At 42.6% G+C, this 17,850-nt stretch overlaps 1 protein-coding gene across 2 annotated transcripts in view; it reads right to left on the reverse strand.

Annotated features, from left to right (window-relative positions):
* Positions 1-17,068, reverse strand: part of LOC115125989 (poly [ADP-ribose] polymerase tankyrase-1-like) — a 123,306-nt gene extending 106,238 nt beyond the window's left edge. For both annotated transcript variants that reach the window (XM_029655579.2, XM_065017559.1), the window contains exons 1-3: positions 16,614-17,068; positions 14,044-14,268; positions 1,166-1,261 (exon numbers count right to left, since the gene is read on the reverse strand). In XM_029655579.2, the coding sequence (XP_029511439.1) occupies positions 1,166-1,261; positions 14,044-14,268; positions 16,614-17,043 (751 nt within the window). In that variant the 5' untranslated portion in view covers positions 17,044-17,068. The remainder of the gene's footprint in view (positions 1-1,165; positions 1,262-14,043; positions 14,269-16,613) is intronic.
* Between the last annotated feature and the right edge of the window lie 782 nt (positions 17,069-17,850).

Below are 17,850 nucleotides of genomic sequence, written 5' to 3' on the forward strand. Positions count from 1 at the left end.
TTATCTGGAGTACTCCAGTGACTGGAGGGGTTCTCCTCTCTCGCTGCTACACTATTTATACAGACAGTACAGTCCTCTCGGCTGCTCTTTCTCAACCCATGAAAGTCGTCTGGTGATTGTTGATCGCCGGGTCATGATACTACAAGGCCAGAGTTTAGTGTGACAGTGATGGGCATTTTCTACCTGGATCACATCAGTTCACTGACAGTGTATCAAAACGAAAGTCCTAGCAGGTGGTATAATTAAGATGTTGTATTAGCATCATTATACATTCATCTCCAAGAAATCTAAACACACACGCACGGCTTAATACTGCGGTCTACACACAGCAATCAATAAGAGGAAGTTTTTCTCACGGTCATATTCAGCAACAGAGGACAAATTGGCAACAGTAAACAGTGTGTTGCTCTTCTTGCGTGCCACACTAACGTACTAAACGCTTCCTGAGTGTGTAATAGTCCTGTCTGCTCTCGTATCATGTGAATGTTTTGTTGTTGAATACTGTTATCAAAATCAGTTCACGTTTGCATCACATAGAGAAATTCCAGACAAATAACATCCACTCTGTGATTTGTTTACAAGGTGGGTGGAAAGCCTTTTAGGACAGTCCTCCACTCTGTATCGCACGTTAATTTATCTACCAGCCAGGGAATATGACGAAACCGCGTGAACAGAGAGAGCGTGAAAGAACAGAAACACAACGGAACAGCCTAATTATGGATTTGTCTTGACTGCTGAAAGGAGGGAATCACACAACCAACTTAGACACAAAATCAACAGATAAGACCATGGAAGAGGGTGAAGGATAGAGTAGTGTGGATACAAGTGGAGGATCATTCGCAGTTCGACAACTTATCTCTGGGGGAGAGAGAGAGAAGAGAGAGAGGAGAGGCGCAAGAGGTCAGGTACGTAGGAAGAGAGAAAGAGTGGTAGAGGTAGAAAGAGTGAGGGGTAGAGAGACTGCTAGAGGAGAAGGTATGTAGACAACAAAGAGAAAGAGAGTGGCAGAGGTAGAGAGCCCGAGAGAGGGAGAGAGAAAGAGTGCAGTGGAGGTAGAGAGACTTAGAGTGATAGAGGTAACTTGAGAGAAAGAAAGAAAGAAAGGGAGGAAGAGAGGTAAAAAAAAATTATTTAAAAAATACAATAATAATCGCTCATCACTTACCAGTGAGCACAGCCTTGGCGGACGGGTCGGAAAGGTCCAGGGCACTCTTGCCGTCAGTGTTGCGAATGTTGGGGTCGGCTCCATGCTGGAGCAGCACTGTACAGGGGAAACACAGACAGTAGCTGAGCTCAGGCAGGGACAGACACAGACCACCACTGCTAACACCAGGACTAGCGCTGCCGCCACTGCTGCCCGCTAGCACTCTCTGGCTCCGCGGCATGCTGCCGACATAAACATACATCGCACACCAGCGGTGCGTCGTGAGAACGGAGGACCGGAGCGACAGCAGGCAGCAAGAGGGGAAAAAAACAACAGCCCAAACTGAATGCTGCGGCGGAGGTGAGGAGGGGAAAAAGCCATATTAGAAAAACAGGCAGGAGGACTCGGGCACTACCATGTGACTCCAGCACAGGTATGAGAGCAGAATATCAAAGCCCGCCTGCCTGCCTAGCCTTTCTCGCTCTAGCCCAGGGAGGGAGAGGGAATGAGAGAGAGAGAGAGAACGAGCGAGCGTGACAATAAAAGAGCAGAGGGTTAGAGACAGAGTAAGGGAGGGGAAAGGAGAGAGACGGGGGGGGGGGACATGTTTCCCAGGGTGCAGCGTTTTAATCTCCCCCAGATGAGTGATTGTCTGAGTGGATGAACAGCAGAGCGCTCGCTCATAAGGAGACCAGCGGCCCCGAACTCTCAGCTCTATCCCGAAACACACACACGCGCACACACTACCAATCACATGCTGCAACACTACTACGCTTCAGTCGTTCTTCACTTCACACACCCACACTGCTCTATGTATTACCAAGGTTTACACACTGAACAAAACAAAGAAGACACAAAGGGAGAGAGGCAGAAAACTGCTCTGCACTCAAATCAGGGAGCAGGACAATGAAAAAAAGAGTCAATGGGGAGGGAGGCCGGGAGAGGAAAACAAGAGGGTCGGTTAAAGACAACTCCTACTCAATCTGGATCGCACCTCTCAAAATCACATACACCTTTTATACACAGCAGAACAGGGTGAGGGTGCTAGCTTTCGGAGCCATTTGTCATCATACGTATTCAGTCACGCGAGCAGCAGCTTTTCTCAACATCGCCACTCGGATGATCACTTGGCTAAATGGGAGCCCATGTCTGTCTGCCTGCCTGCCCCTCTCTCCACGTCGGTGACGCACGCCACACGTTAACTCACCCATTCCTCAACACAAATGTGATTTAGCTCTGCACCAAATCACATCGTCTTCCACATCCACTCCTGTCCTTACTAGCCTGGTAACTAAAGGAGCAGGGAGACACTAAAGAGAAAGCCTTGGTGGAAGAAAGTGAACAAATCCAATGAAAAGGAGCCCTCTGTAAAATAGACATATGCTGGGCTATAGCAGCAGTCTCAGTCCTGTAACAGATTAATATGCAGGTAGGCTCTCATACGCTGCTGCGTTAGCTGGAGGCAGAGCAGAGAGCCGAGGTATGACAGGCAGTCAGTGGGAGTCTGATGGAGGGGTGGCCGTGCTGGTGGAGGGGGCAGTGGAGAGAGGGATGGGGCAGTGTGGAGGGGGCTTGGTGTCGTGTCAAGGCGTAAATGATGGCGACGGGGTGATTAAGATTCGCAGGTGCTCCTCTGACAGCTTGCCTGCCTATCTATCTGTCTGTCACACATGAGCGAGAGGGAGCGAGAGCGAGCGAGCTCAGCTGTTCCTGTACAGCAACAACACCTCCCTCCCCCTCATAATGTAAACCCACATGACCTCCACCCTCCGAACACACACACACATACCAAAGAGAGACACTCCCAAAGATTGAGTAGATGAGCCATTTGCCTTGCCATCGCCGCTCACCCTGTTCCCATGGTGCTGCGCGTGCAGCTGGCTAACACGGCCAATAACACCTACAACAATGATAAACGAGAGGGCGGGAGAGTGCTCAGCATACAAACACCAGCCACTGTGGAGTGACAGAGCTAGCTGACAAGATGGAGAGGACCTGATCATATGATCCTGACACAGTGTATTGCGATTCTATACGTATTAGGATTCCATACTACGATTTTATTGCATTATGATGTTAGCCCACGCAACCTCATACACGCCGTCTGCCCGGTACAATTCTCTAACGTGCCAGTGGCCATCGAAAGGTGAGCATTTCCCCACTGAAGTCAGATACAACAAGAAACTGCAGTCTGGTCAAGAGCCTGGTGAAGACTAGCACGCAGGTGAGCTTCTCCGAGACGGTTTTCTGACCGTTTGCGCAGAAATTCTTTGGTCGTGCATAGGGCTGTTGCGGAATCCCGTATTATCGCCACACCGGCAGTCATGAGTCATGAAGGCAGTTCAATTCCAAGTGACCTTTTAGTCACGGTGATTAGGGTTCTCCAAGTGATGGTCATTAGTAGCCGACCAAACTTGCTAACTGCCTGGTATTCAAGCACTCTATTCTCCTTCTAAATCACTCTGACAATGCAAAAGTAATCAAACATCTAATCCAACACTTCTTGAGAGCCCGTGAGCTCATGTTGCTCAACATTTCTACAGGCTACGCGAGAAGGAATGGTCGATATTAAAAAGAAGAGGATCCCATCATAGCCCAGACCTACTATATTTATTTCTAAACTTTCTTCATATTTAGCACATCGCTTTTAATTACAACAGGAGTATAAACTACCTGCCTGGCATGAAAATGAACCACGGAAAGGTGTCCTCCTCCATTCGCTATTTAAGTGCATAGATGACATGCATTTTTCCTGCTGCCCCGTTTCGAGACAGGTGCATAATGGTCCATTCTAAATCAAAACAAATTTCACACATATATTATTTAGAATATGTGAAAACAAGATTAAATCAAGAATAGTCTGATGGGTATCAATGTTAGTCTATCACTTGTGAATGATGCCCAGCATAAGGCAAAAAACTATTCCTTTTTTGCCGACTTTTTCGAATCAGTCGCACAACTCATGTAGCCTAGCCCATAAGCCTACGTGTTTAGATAAGGTTTCTATCACAACTAAAGTGGCCAAATAACTTATTAAAATGAAGCACATTAATCCGCTTTACAAGGTGTGTAGCGCCTTGCATGCATAGTGAGTTAAGTATGGGGGAAATAATTTGCTCCATAAAAATGCATCTTTATAATAAAAGCATTACATGCATAATCGCATTTGCGGTCAAACGATAATGGTCTTTTCCCGCTAAATGGAACAGGAACATTTGCACTTATAGCCTACTACCATGTGTGCATTGCTGCGCTTATAATGGAAGAAATAGCCTAATAGTTCATTAACATTTTAAGCTAAACGTTCTGATCTGTTGCATCAGCCATATTGCGTTTTTTTTTTTAAGTATTAATTTGGGATCTATTGCATCTCACAACTATGTTTGGAATATTTATTTCTTGCACAGAATTGGTCAACTTTTGTACTATGGGGGATAGTAGATTGGCATAGGCTAGTGCTTTTGCTGTTCGTTAGGCCTACACATTGCCTACTCATGTTGGCTGACGAAAAGTAAATGTGGACAGTCCTTCCAATATCTTCAATATGCACCTCAGAATTGGGTAAGGAATTGCGTAGTTGCATCCACGATGTGTCTATCTTCACTTGTAGCCTGTATGAAAGACCCGATCACGTGATGGGGAGCCATGTGAGTGAGAGGCGCTTGGAGCACGCAGCACTCAGGGAGAAGGGCACATCGCAGCACTCCAGACCAAGGTGCATTATGGCCACACAAAAGGGGATGCTGCTGTAAAATTCGAGGCATTATCAAGTGCTTGTCAAATTGTGAATGAAAGACTGATGAAGTGTGTACAGCCTGCGCAAAAAAACAAAGCAGAGCTCAAGCCTTTCAAGCGACTTTTTTCAAAATCATCATTAGAGTAGCATCATGAAGCCTTACAATGTATTAAATATCAAAACATGTAGCCCAACGTTTGTAGAACAACAAAAGTTACATTAATACCTCTAAATTAAGCAAATAGGAGTACATATTTCTTTATTTACCTGTCAACACAGAATAGCCGCATGTGCGCACTCTCAAATCATTTTATTTCCACTTTGTTCAATTCTATTCTTCATATTATAAAATAATGCCACGGAATTCTAAGCAAATCCTGTCTGCTAAATTAAATAGTGTAGCCCACAGCCATTTGGCATAGCCAGATCAGGACAACTGAGAGTACGCAATTCTGTTCTGCTGAAATAGACTACATTTTCTTCATATCATGCTTCTTTAGACCTGTCTAAAATAAATTATTGATTTATTGTGAAGGTGTAGTCTATATTATATGGATTTATTCGCCTTTTTAAAATGTAGATGTTCCAAAGGTCTGCATCAGTGGCTTGTAGGCTATGTGTGGAAGCCAGGAGATGCTAAATGTCTTTATGTTAATTAAGAGTCAATTATCGTGAGACCGACAGTTAATTGCTTGAAAATCACCGGCTGTCATGACCGACACAGCCTTAGTTGTGCAAACCCACAGATACATCAACTGTCCCGGTGGCTGGTCTCAGATGATCCCGCAGGCGAAGAAGACAGATGTGGAGGTCCTGGGATGGAGAGGTTATGCGTGGTCTGTGGTTTGAGGCCGGTTGGATGTACTGCCAAATTCTCTAAAACGACGCTGGAGGCGGCTTGTGGCAGAGAAATGTACATTACATTATCTGGCAACAGCTTTGGTGGACATTCCTACAGTTAGCATGCCAATTGCATGCTCTCTCAAAACCTGAGACATCTGTGGCATTGTGTTTGTCAAAACTGTACATTTTAAAGTGGCCTTTTATTGTCCCAAACACAAGGTGCACCTGTGTAATGATCATGCTGTTTAAATCAGCCACACCTGTCAGGTGGATGGATTATCTTGGCAAAGGAGAAATGCTCACTAACAGGGATGTAAACAAATTTCTGAACAAAATTAGAGAAATACACGTTTTGTGCATATGGAACATTTCGGAGATATTTTATTTCAGCTCATGAAACATGGGACCAACACTTTACATGTTGCATTTATATTTTTGTTCAGTATAATATCATCCAAAATAATATTGTGGTATGTAACTATCGATTCCTCCCCATCACTAGTGAATGTCCAAATGTTATTAGTCTCTGTGAGAGTGAGAAATGTGTGTAGTAATTACATTCTGGCATGAGATGAGCAGAGTGAGTGTTCTTATGTTAATGAACTGGCACTGCTGAAATTAGGCTAAAGTCACTTAATGGTCACTGCTTAATTTCTGCTGAAATTATTTTCATTCAACATAAACATAACACACAAAAAGATATATATAATATCTGAGACAAGCAAAAGCATAAGTGAATATCTCCTTACATGCCCAGTTCTGAAGACCAGCAGCTCACAAATCAACAATCTGTGTAGCTAGATTTCCATCCAATTGGCGACAGACAATCATCCCCACCAGTGTGTTTCCACCAAATGACAGTGCACACAAAATGTTCTTTTTTTGCTTAACTTTTCATGTACCAAACAAAAATCTAAAGTCCAATGTGCTTCCATCACATTTAACTCCAACCTAGATTTATTTTCACCAAAACTGTTGCGTTAAATAGCAAATGTGCCTACTCTATATTTATTTCATGAATATGAATTCGGAGGGCAGAAATCATTAGGTATTAAAGCATTAGACCTCTTACTAAAGGCTTCAGTCATGTAAAAGCTATACTTAAATCTGAACTGGTTCTCTAGCAGATTAGTAAGAATGGCTCACCCGATTTCGCTTTATTCAGATTACAACCTCACACTTTCAGTTATTATATAAATAATCTCCAAAATATTGCTATTTTTAAAACAAACCATAGAAAGTTACTTGCCATTTCCATTTAATCCACCAGAAAAGACAGAACAAATATGACAACCAATATTATGGTGAAAACGGTATAATCTTTGTAAATTATATCATAAATAGGGTTGGTGGAGTTAAATCACACACAAACATATGGAACCTAAATTACAACCAACAAATTGCAGCATTACAGAAAAAATGGAAGACGCAAGTGGAATACGGAGAAAGTAAGGAACTGTCTGAACTGGTGAAGAGGCAACACGGAGTCGCCTCTTCACTGTTGACGTTCAGACTGGTGTTTTGGGGGTACTATTTAATGAAGCTGCCAGTTGAGGACTTGTGAGGCGTCTGTTCCTCAAACTAGACACTCATTTTCTTATTTAACCTTTATTTAACTAGGCAAGTCAGTTAAGAACAAAATCTTATTCACAATGACGGCCTAGGAACAGTGGGTTAAGTGCCGTGTTCAAGACGACAGATTTTTACCTCCTCAGCTCGGGGATTCGATCTAGCAACCTTTCGGTTACTGGCCCAACATTGTATTAGATCTTTTTCATTTTGAAAAATGAGCTTGAGCGACAACATTGCGTCAATGGTCAGCTGGTGGCTCTCAGAGTGATATGTGCGTAATAGACAAATGCGGCCATTGTTTCTCTCGCTCCTACTAAGAAGCCAACTGACCCGGTTGATATATTATCGAATAGATAATTGTAAAACACCTTGAGGATTGATTATAAAAAACGTTTGCCATGTTTCTGTCGATATTATGGATCTAATTTGGAATATTTTTCGGAGTTGTCGTGACCTCAATTTCCGGTCGATTTCTCAGCCAAACGTGAAGAACAAACGAAGCTATTTCGGCTACAAAAATAATCTTTATGGAAAAAATGAACATTTGCTATCTAACTGGGAGTCTCGTGAGTAAACATCCGAAGCTCATCAAAGGTAAACGATTTAATTTGATTGCTTTACTGATTTTCGTGACCAAGCTGCCTGCTGCTAGCTAGGCATAATGCTATGCTTGGCTATCGATAAACTTACACAAATGCTTGTCTTGCTTTGGCTGTAAAGCATAATATTTTTTGTCCGTTGCGTTATGCTAATTAGTGTCAGTTGATGACAATTCTCCCGGATCCGGGAGCGGTAGTTCCAAGAGGCTCTTCTGTCCTCCACTCGTTACCTGTATTAATGGCACCTGTTTGAACTTGTTATCAGTATAAAAGACACCTGTCCACAACCTCAAACAGTCACACCCCAAACTCCACTATGGCCAAGACCAAAGAGCTGTCAAAGGACACCAGAAACAAAATTGTAGACCTGCACCAGGCTGGGACTGAATCTGCAATAGGTAAGCAGCTTGGTTTGAAGAAATCAACTGTGGGAGCAATTATTAGGAAATTGAAGACATACAAGGCCACTGATAATCTCCCTCGATCTGGGGCTCCACGCAAGATCTCACCCCGTGGGGTCAAAATGATCACAAGAACGGTGAGCAAAAATCCCAGAACCACATGGGGGAACCTAGAGAATGACCTGCAGAGAGCTGGGACCAAAGTAACAAAGCCTACCATCAGTAACACACTACGCCGCCAGGGACTCAAATCCTGCAGTGCAGACGTGTCCCCCTGCTTAAGCCAGTACATGTCCAGGCCCGTCTGAAGTTTGCTAGAGAGCATTTGGATGATCCAGAAGAAGATTGGGAGAATGTCATATGGTCAGATGAAACCAAAATATTACTTTTTGGTAAAAACTCAACTCGTCGTGTTTGGAGAACAAAGAATGCTTAGTTGCATCCCAAGAACACCATACCTACTGTGAAGCATGGGGGTGGAAACATCATGCTTTGGGGCTGTTTTTCTGAAAAGGGACCAGGACGACTGATCCGTGTAAAGGAAAGAATGAATGGGGCCATGTATCGTGAGATTTTGACTGAAAACCTCCTTCCATCAGCAAGGGCATTGAAGATGAAACGTGGCTGGGTCTTTCAGCATGACAATGATCCCAAACACACCGCACGGGCAACGAAGGAGTGGCTTCGTAAGAAGCATTTCAAGGTCCTGGAGTGGCCTAGCCTCCAGATCTCAACCCCATAGAAAATCTTTGGAGGGAGTTGAAAGTCCGTGTTGCCCAGCAACAGCCCCAAAATATCACTGCTCTAGAGGAGATCTGCATGGAGGAATGGGCCAAAATACCAACAACAGTGTGTGAAAACCTTGTGAAGAGTTAAAGAAAAATTTTGACCTCTGTTATATACCCTTTGTTGGCAATGACAAAGTATTGAGATAAACTTTTGTTATTGACCAAATACTTGTTTTCCACCATAATTTGCAAATAAATTAATTTAAAATCCTACAATGTGATTTTCTGGATTTTTTTCTTCTCAGTTTGTCTGTCATAGTTTAAGTGTACCTATGATGAAAATTACAGGCCTCTCATCCTTTTAAGTGGGAGAACTTGCACAATTGGTGGCTGACTAAATACTTTTTTGCCCCACTGTATGGGGGAAGGGAAATTAGGCAGACAATTACATTGATAAATTGTCGATTCTATCTGCAATATTAAAGCTGCTCTACACACTAAAAAAAGTTTTACAAAATAATTCTAATAATAATGTGCCTACTCTGGTCTTGGTACGTGCGCTCAAGCCAACAGCTTGCAGATACAGTGCGGGTATGCTAGTCTACGTGATGACATTATGGATAATTTTAATTGTCAAATGGCAGTCACGCATCGATCATCATGTCATCAGAACCAGACCCTCACAATATACAGTTGAAGTCTGAAGTTTACATACCTTAGCCAAATACATTTAAACTCAGTTTTTCACAATTCCTGACATTTAATCCTAGGAAATATTCCCTGTCTTAGATCAGTTAGGATCAACACTTTATTTTAACAATATGAAATGTCAGAATAATAGTAGAGAGAATCATTTAAGCTTTTAATTCTTTCATCACATTCCCAGTGGGTCAGAAGTTTACATGCACTCAATTAGTATTTGGAGGCATTGCTTTTAAATTGTTTAACTTTGGTCAAACGTTTTGGGTAGCCTTCCACAAGCTTCCCACAATAAGTTGGGTGAATTTAGCCCCATTCCTCCTGACAGAGCTTGTGTAACTGAGTCACATTTGGAGGTCTCCTTGCTCGCACACGCTTTTTCAGTTCTGCCCACAAATTTTCTATGGGATTGAGGTCAAGGGCTTTGTGATGGCCACTCCAATACCTTGACTTTGTTGTCGTTAAGGCATTTTGCCACAACTTTGGAAGACCCATTTTCCCATGATGTCAAGCAAAGAGACACTGAGTTTGAAGGTAGACCTTGAAATACATCCACAGGTACGCCTCCAATTGACACAAATTATGTCAATTACCCTATCAGAAGATTCTAAAGCCATGGCATAATTTTCTGGAATTTTCCAAGCTGTTTAAAGGCACAGTCAACTTAGTGTATGTAAACTTCTGACCCACTGGAATTGTGATACAGTGAATTATAAGTGAAATAATCTGTCTGGAAACAATTGTTGGAAAAATTACTTGTGTCATGAACAAAGTAGATGTCCTAACTGACTTGCCAAAACTATTGTTTGTTAATAAGAAATTTGTCAAATATTCTCAATAATAAACGTCTGGAAAGACAACAGAACCATCCAAGTCGAGAGGAAGTTTTAATCGGAGTACGGCACATCAACTTAATTCTTAATTCATTACCCACCAGAGAGAGTAACGTGCTCATCCCTGTGCCACGATGCACATTTCACAGCAGAGAGACTGCAACAAGAAACTTCATTCTCAAGAGCCAACAAATATAGTAGTCAAGCATAATTCAAAGAACCAGATGCTAAAAAGCACACTGCTCTGAGGGCGTATAGACAACTCGTGTCTCAACTCTTGGTCAATGCAGGGATAATTCCATTACAGCAATGGTAGAAAATAAACTCTTGCCAATATATACAGTGCCTTTGGAAAGTATTCGAACCCCTTGACTTTTTCCACATTCTTACGTTACAGCCTTATTCTAAACTTGATTTAAAAAATGATTTGTCCTCGTCTACACACACACTACCCCATAACGACAAAGAAAAAACAGGCTCTTTTTTGCGCTAATTTATTCAAATAAAAAACTGAAATATCACATTTACATAAGTATTGAGACCCTTTACTCAGTACTTTGTTGAAGCACCTCTGGCAGCAATCACAGCATCGAGTCTTCTTGGGTATGACGCTACAAGCTTGGCACATCTGTATTTGGGGAGTTTCTCCCATTCTTCTCTGCAGATCCTCTCAAGCTCTGTCAGGTTGGATGGGGAGCGTTGCTGCACAGCTATTTTCAGGTCTCTCCAGAGACGTTAGATCGGGTTCAAGTCCGGGCTCTGGCTGGACCACTCAAGGACATTCAGAGATTGTCCCGAAGCAACTCCTGCGTTGTCTTGGTTGTGCACTTAGAGTTGTTGTCCGGTTGGAATGTGAACCTTCATCCCAGTCTAAGGGTTCTGAGAACTCTGGACCAGGTTTTCATCAAGGAGCTCTCTGTACTTTGCTCTCCTCATCTTTGCCTCGATCCTGACTAGTCACCCAGTCCCATGCCGCTGAAATACATCCCCACAGCATGATGCTTCCACCACCATGCTTCACCATAGGGATGGTGCCAGGTTTCCTCCAGAAGTGAAGCTTGGCATTCAGGCCAAAGAGTTCAATCTTGGTTTCATCGGACCAGAGAATCTTGTTTCTCATGGTCTGACAGTCTTTAGGTGCCTTTTATTTGGCAAACTCCAAGCGGGCTGTCATGTGTCTTTTACTGAGGAGTGGCTTCCGTCTTTTCCCTCTACCATAAAGGCCTTACTGGTAAAGTGCTGCAGAGATGGTTATCCTTCTGGAAGATCCTCCCATCTCCACAGAGGAACTCTAGAGCTCTGTTAGAGTTAACATCAGGTTCATGGTCACCTCCCTGACCAAGGCCCTTCTTCCCCAATTGCTCAATTTGACTGGACGGTCAGCTCTAGGTAGTTAGAAACTTCTTCCATTTCAGAATGATGAGGCCACTGTGTTATTGGGGACCTTCAATGCTGCAGAAATGTTTTGGTACCCTTCCCCAGATCTGTGCCTCGACAATCCTGTCTCGGAGGTCTACGGACAATTCCTTCAACCTCATGGCTTGGTTTTTGCAATGACATACACTGTCAACTGTGGGACCTTAGACAGGTGTGTGCCTTTCCAAATCATGTCCAATCAATTGAATTTACCACAGGTGGACTCCAATCAAGCTGTAGAAACATCAAGCATGATCAATGGAAACAGGATGCACTTGAGCTGAAATTCAAGTCTCCTAGCAAAGGGTCTGAATACTTATGGAAATAAGGCATTTCTGTTTTTTTTTTATACATTTGCAAATATTTCTAAAAACCTGTTTTTTGCTTTGTCATTATGGGGTATTCTGTGTAGATTGCTGAGAAATTGTTTTTATTTCATCCATTTAAGAATAAGGCTGTAACGGAACAAAACGTGGAAAAAGTCGGAATAATTTCCCGAAAGGCACTGTAGGTCAAAGTAAGTGACAGAAGGGACTGTGGCTCTAGTTTCTGCCCCGAGAAATTGATCTGGCCTGATGTTCTTTTCAATGGTGTCTGGCTTCCTCCCTGGAGACAGGGAGACTGTTAGGGCCAGACCATTATGGGCTGGTCAGAAAATGGCATTATGTCATTGAGATGTGATTCTGTTGAGATCACTAGGGGTGACATGTTAGTTTCAGGGCAAAATAACCTGACTGTAAGACTTGATGATACAATACGCAGCAGCAGAGCAACAGACCATACTCTCCTATCAATTTCTACAGCAGTTAGGCTATTATATGTTCTGTTATAATCTCCACCCAGCACAGCCAGAAGAGGACTGGCCACCCCTCATGGTTCCTCTCTAGGTTTCGTCCTAGGTTCTGGCCTTTCTAGAGTTTTTCCTAGTCACTGTGCTTCTACACCTGCATTGCTTGCTGTTTGGGGTTTTAGGCTCAGTTTCTGGACAGCACTTTGAGATATCAGCTGATGTAAGAAGGGCTTTATAAATACATTTGATTTGTTAATTAAGCTGTTCATAACACAGGAGCCTTAGCTTTGGATTCAGGGATAGCTAGGACTATTTTATCATACAGAAATGTGATTCAAGTGTGTAAAGTGGCTTGTCACCAAAAGCACTCACAAACTTCTACAGATGCACAATCGAGAGCATCCTGGCGGGCTGTATCACCGCCTGGTATGGCAACTGCTCCGCCCACAACCGTAAGGCTCTCCAGAGGGTAGGGAGGTCTGCACAACGCATCACCGGGGGCAAACTACCTGCCCTCCAGGACACCTACACCACCCGATGTTACAGGAAGGCCATAAAGATCATCAAGGACAACAACCACCCGAGCCACTGCCTGTTCACCCCGCTATCATCCAGAAGGCGAGGTCAGTACAGGTGCATCAAAACTGGGACCGAGAGACTGAAAAACAGCTTCTATCTCAAGGCCATCAGACTGTTAAACAGCCACCACTAACATTGAGTGGCTGCTGCCAACACACTGACTCAACTCCAGTCACTTTAATAATGGGAATTGATGGGAAATGATGTAAAATATATCACTAGCCACTTTAAACAATGCTACCTAATATAATGTTTACATACCCTACATTATTCATCTCATATGTATACGTATATACTGTACTCTATATCATCTACTGCATCTTTATATAATACATGTATCACTAGCCACTTTAACTATGCCACTTTGTTTACATACTCATCTCATATGTATATACTGTACTCGATACCATCTACTGTATCTTGCCTATGCCTCTCTGTACCATCACTCATTCATATATCTTTATGTCCATATTCTTTATCCCCCTACACTTGTGTGTATAAGACAGTAGTTTTGGAATTGTTAGTTAGATTACTTGTTGGTTATTACTGCATTGTCGGAACTAGAAGCACAAGCATTTCGCTACACTCGCATTAACATCTGCTAACCATGTGTATGTGACAAATAAAATTTGATTTGATTTTAAAGTCAGCACAAAATGCAAGGTAAGCATAAAAGTTGCATGTCGTCGTAGATGTTTCTTACCGATGCACACGTCTATTTTGCCCTTGATGGCAGCCTCGTGGAGAGGTGTGTAGTTCCAGTTGTCCCGGGCGTTTGGGTCGGCGCCCTGACAGAGGAGCAGGCTGACCACCTCAGCGTGACCAAAGGAGCAGGCGTTATGCAAAGGGATCAAACCTCCGTCATCACAGGCGTGAACGTTGGCCCCAGTCTGAAGGAGGTGCTCCACAACATCCTTCCTCCCAAATCCTAAAAAGTGGAAAGATTGTGCAAATTGTTTTTCCTCCTTACGCAAATGGGTCTCTAAAACAGTGAAACACAACCTGTAATCATTGTTTAACATATTTTATCGTTTTTTTGATAAGACATACTGGTTGTGTATCACATATACGAAATCAGTATGGTAAGCTGCAGGCTAAAGTTAAAAATAGACTTGGTTTCCTCCATTGTAATCGCTCCTCTTCACCCCAGCTGCCCAACTAACCCTGATTCAGATGACCATCCTACCCATGCTAGATTACGGAGACGCAATGTATAGATCGGCAGGTAAGGGTGCTCTCGGACGGCTAGATGTTCTTTACCATTCGGCCATCAGATTTGCCACCAATGCTCCTTATAGGACACATCACGGCAATCTATACTCTTCTGTAAATTGGTCATCTCTGTATACCCGTCGCAAGGCCCACTGGTTGAAGCTTATCTATAAAACCCTCTTAGGCCTCACTCCCCCCAATCTGAGATGGGTGGGTATAATTTGTGGAACATTCCAATAGGAATCTGTTCCAAAAACTTCGTAAAGTACAAGGTTGCCAACAAACAATGCATACAAAGTAACATGATCAATCCACCTAGCTACCGAATAGGCATTAACTCACCATGTAGCTTATTCTTAATGTTTGTCGATAGGCTATCAGAGTGACTACAGACATTTTTCTGAATAAATATGGTGATTTGCAAGATTTGTGACCTGTTGCCACGAGAAAAGGGCAACCAGTGAAGAACAAACACCATTGTAAATACAACCCATATTTATGCTTATTTATTTTATCTTGTGTCCTTTAACTATTTGTACATTGTATATATATATATATATATATGACATTTGTAATGTCTTTACTGTTTTGAAACTTCTGTATGTGTAATGTTTACTGTTAATTTTTGTTGTTTTTCACTTTATATATTCACTTTGTATGTTGTCTACCTCACTTGCTTTGGCAATGTTAACACATGTTTCTCATGCCAATAAAGCCCTTGAATTGAATTGGTGAGTAAAAAACCTAATTAAAATAGCCCACTCCCTAGCCCGGTATCTTATTCTTATTGTTGGCAACCTTGTTATTTACGAAGTTTTTGGAACAAATACCTGTTGGAATGTTCCACAAATTATACCAACCCATCTGAGACATCTACTGCAGCCCTCATCCTCTACATACAACACCCGTTCTGCCAGTCACATTCAGTTTTTTTTTACCATGTCAGCTCAGGGATTCGACCGTGCAACCTTTCAGTTACCAGTCCAACGCTCTAACTACTAGGCTACCTGCCGCCCCTGTTAAAGGTCCCCAAAGCATACACATCCCTGGGTTGCTCCTCTTTTCAATTCGCTGCAGCTGCAACAAACACTCAAACTGGACAGTTTTATCTCAATCTCTTCATTCAAAGACTCAATCATGGACACTCATACTGACAGTTGTGGCTGCTCGTGATGTATTGTTGTCTCTCTACCTTCTTGCCCTTTGTGCTGTTATCTGTGCCCAATAATGTTTGTACCACATTTTCTGCCTGGAAAGGCCTGTGTGTTTTGCTTACAACTTGCTGGCTAATACAGTGCCCCTTCCCCTAGCAAAGTACCTCAACTCCACAATGACTTCATCCACGGAGTTGAGCACAGACTAAAGTTTTTTAAATGAACCTGACTCCTTGGAGTCGATGCAGATGATATACCTTGTCCTCTGTTTGTCCTCTGTCCTTGTCATTTATTTGCTTAAATCCACACGTTTTAATAATACGTGCATATTAATATATACAATCACTGGAAGGTGTACTCAATGTTTTTTCTCTACGGTGGAAACGCAGAATGTTCCAATTGAATCTCAAAGTTATTTTTTTAAGTTAAACTCGGTGGTGGTATTTGATTAACGTTTTATTAACGTTTTATTAAACTATACATATTTTTAATCAAATAAAGAAAACGCAAGTAACAATAGAAAACAAACATTGGTACATGGTAAAGTTGTATCGAATAATTTCAATTTTTTGTTAAGTATCTAGTGCATATCAACTCGAACGAGTCGGAGGTTAATTTAAAAAACATATCTACGATTAACTCCGTGGATGAAATCATCGCGGAGTTGAGTTACTTTACCAACCCCTCCCTGAGTCTAAATGTAGGCTAGTTGGCTCGGCATTTTCAACAAGTTAGCCTAACGTTACTTAACTAGTACGCGAAGTTTGTTAGCTAACAATTTAGCTTGCAGAAGTTAGCCTCAGAAAATGTGGGCTAGTTAGTTAGCAATTTACTCAAGTAACGTTAGTTGGCTAGCTATGTTAGCTAAACAAACCAGCTCGTAGCGAACATTCGCCATCGACGTTACCTGCAGCGAAGTGTAGCGGAGTGGATTTCCGCCCAGCCATGTCCTTGGCATTCACGTTAACCGTATCCACCAGCCTCTTCACCCGCGATACGTCCCCATTACGACAGGCTTCAAACAGCTCTCTGAAAGTCCCGCAGTCGCTGCCCCCGGGGCTGCTATTGCTACCTGAGTCAGGACTAGAGCCAGCGCTGCTGCTACCCCCGGTGGTAGTGGAGCTGCTGCTGCTTAGGGCCGGGGCGGGGATATTGGGGGAGGCCGGAGTTAACTCTGGATCCCCGGCACTGTCTACTTCAGCACCCGCTAGCACCGAAATTATGCCACCACAGGGAACGGGAGGAGACCCCGAAGGAGTGAGTGAAAGAGAAATACTGCGAGGTGGCGAGGATATGCTCTGCTTTTGCTGTTGGGAAGAGCGACGAGACGCCGCCATTTTTACAGCAGTCCCACTGGCAACAAAAAATATATTGGCTAAACTTCCTGGAAGCGAAGACGCTAATTTCCGGTTTCTAATGTCAGCAGTGAAAGTCGCCCATGAAAATAGTTTTAGAACTGGCTTTCAAAACGTTTTTTTAATAGTTTTTTTTTACACAGCATATGGTTTAATCAAATTGTCTGATTAAGGAGCTTGTTATTCAATTGCCATAACAGTTTATTTTTGCTCTTTTAACCGAATAGACTAGGCATGACATGGGTGAGACTTTCTCTCCTACACATGCACAGCAAATTCTATAGTTTTATAACTCTTCCATGGTCTGACATCTTATGTTTTTAGTGTCAGAGACAATAGTGTGTATAACTTCTAACAGGTACTATAGCTATATTATAATCAACCTTTACATTTTTTGCCCTGTACGCAACCCTCAAAATAGCAGAAATAGACTGTCATATATGGTAAGGAAGATTCATTTCACTGAACACAATTTCCCTCTCGTCTGTGAAATTCAGTGTGCACGTACTGCACGATGAGTCATCCCCAGTATTTCCCTATGCAGATCACATTTTTCACTTAATCTAAAGTAGCCTGAATCACCAAAAAAAACGTTATTGCATGACTTAAATAGAAAATTACATTTTCAATGAGCAGTTGAATTCAGTGTCAGTCAGGTTGGCCTGATGACTTTTTCTGCCTTGACATTCAGAGGCTTGCAAATTACATATGAAAAAATGAAAGCTATTTCAATAACTATAGTCTATCGTGACAATGGTGAAAATGTACATTCTGCAACCATTCCGGTCT

The sequence above is a fragment of the Oncorhynchus nerka genome, linkage group LG4, assembly GCF_034236695.1.
Source record: "Oncorhynchus nerka isolate Pitt River linkage group LG4, Oner_Uvic_2.0, whole genome shotgun sequence".
In the NCBI taxonomy this organism is placed as follows: Eukaryota; Metazoa; Chordata; class Actinopteri; order Salmoniformes; family Salmonidae; genus Oncorhynchus; species Oncorhynchus nerka.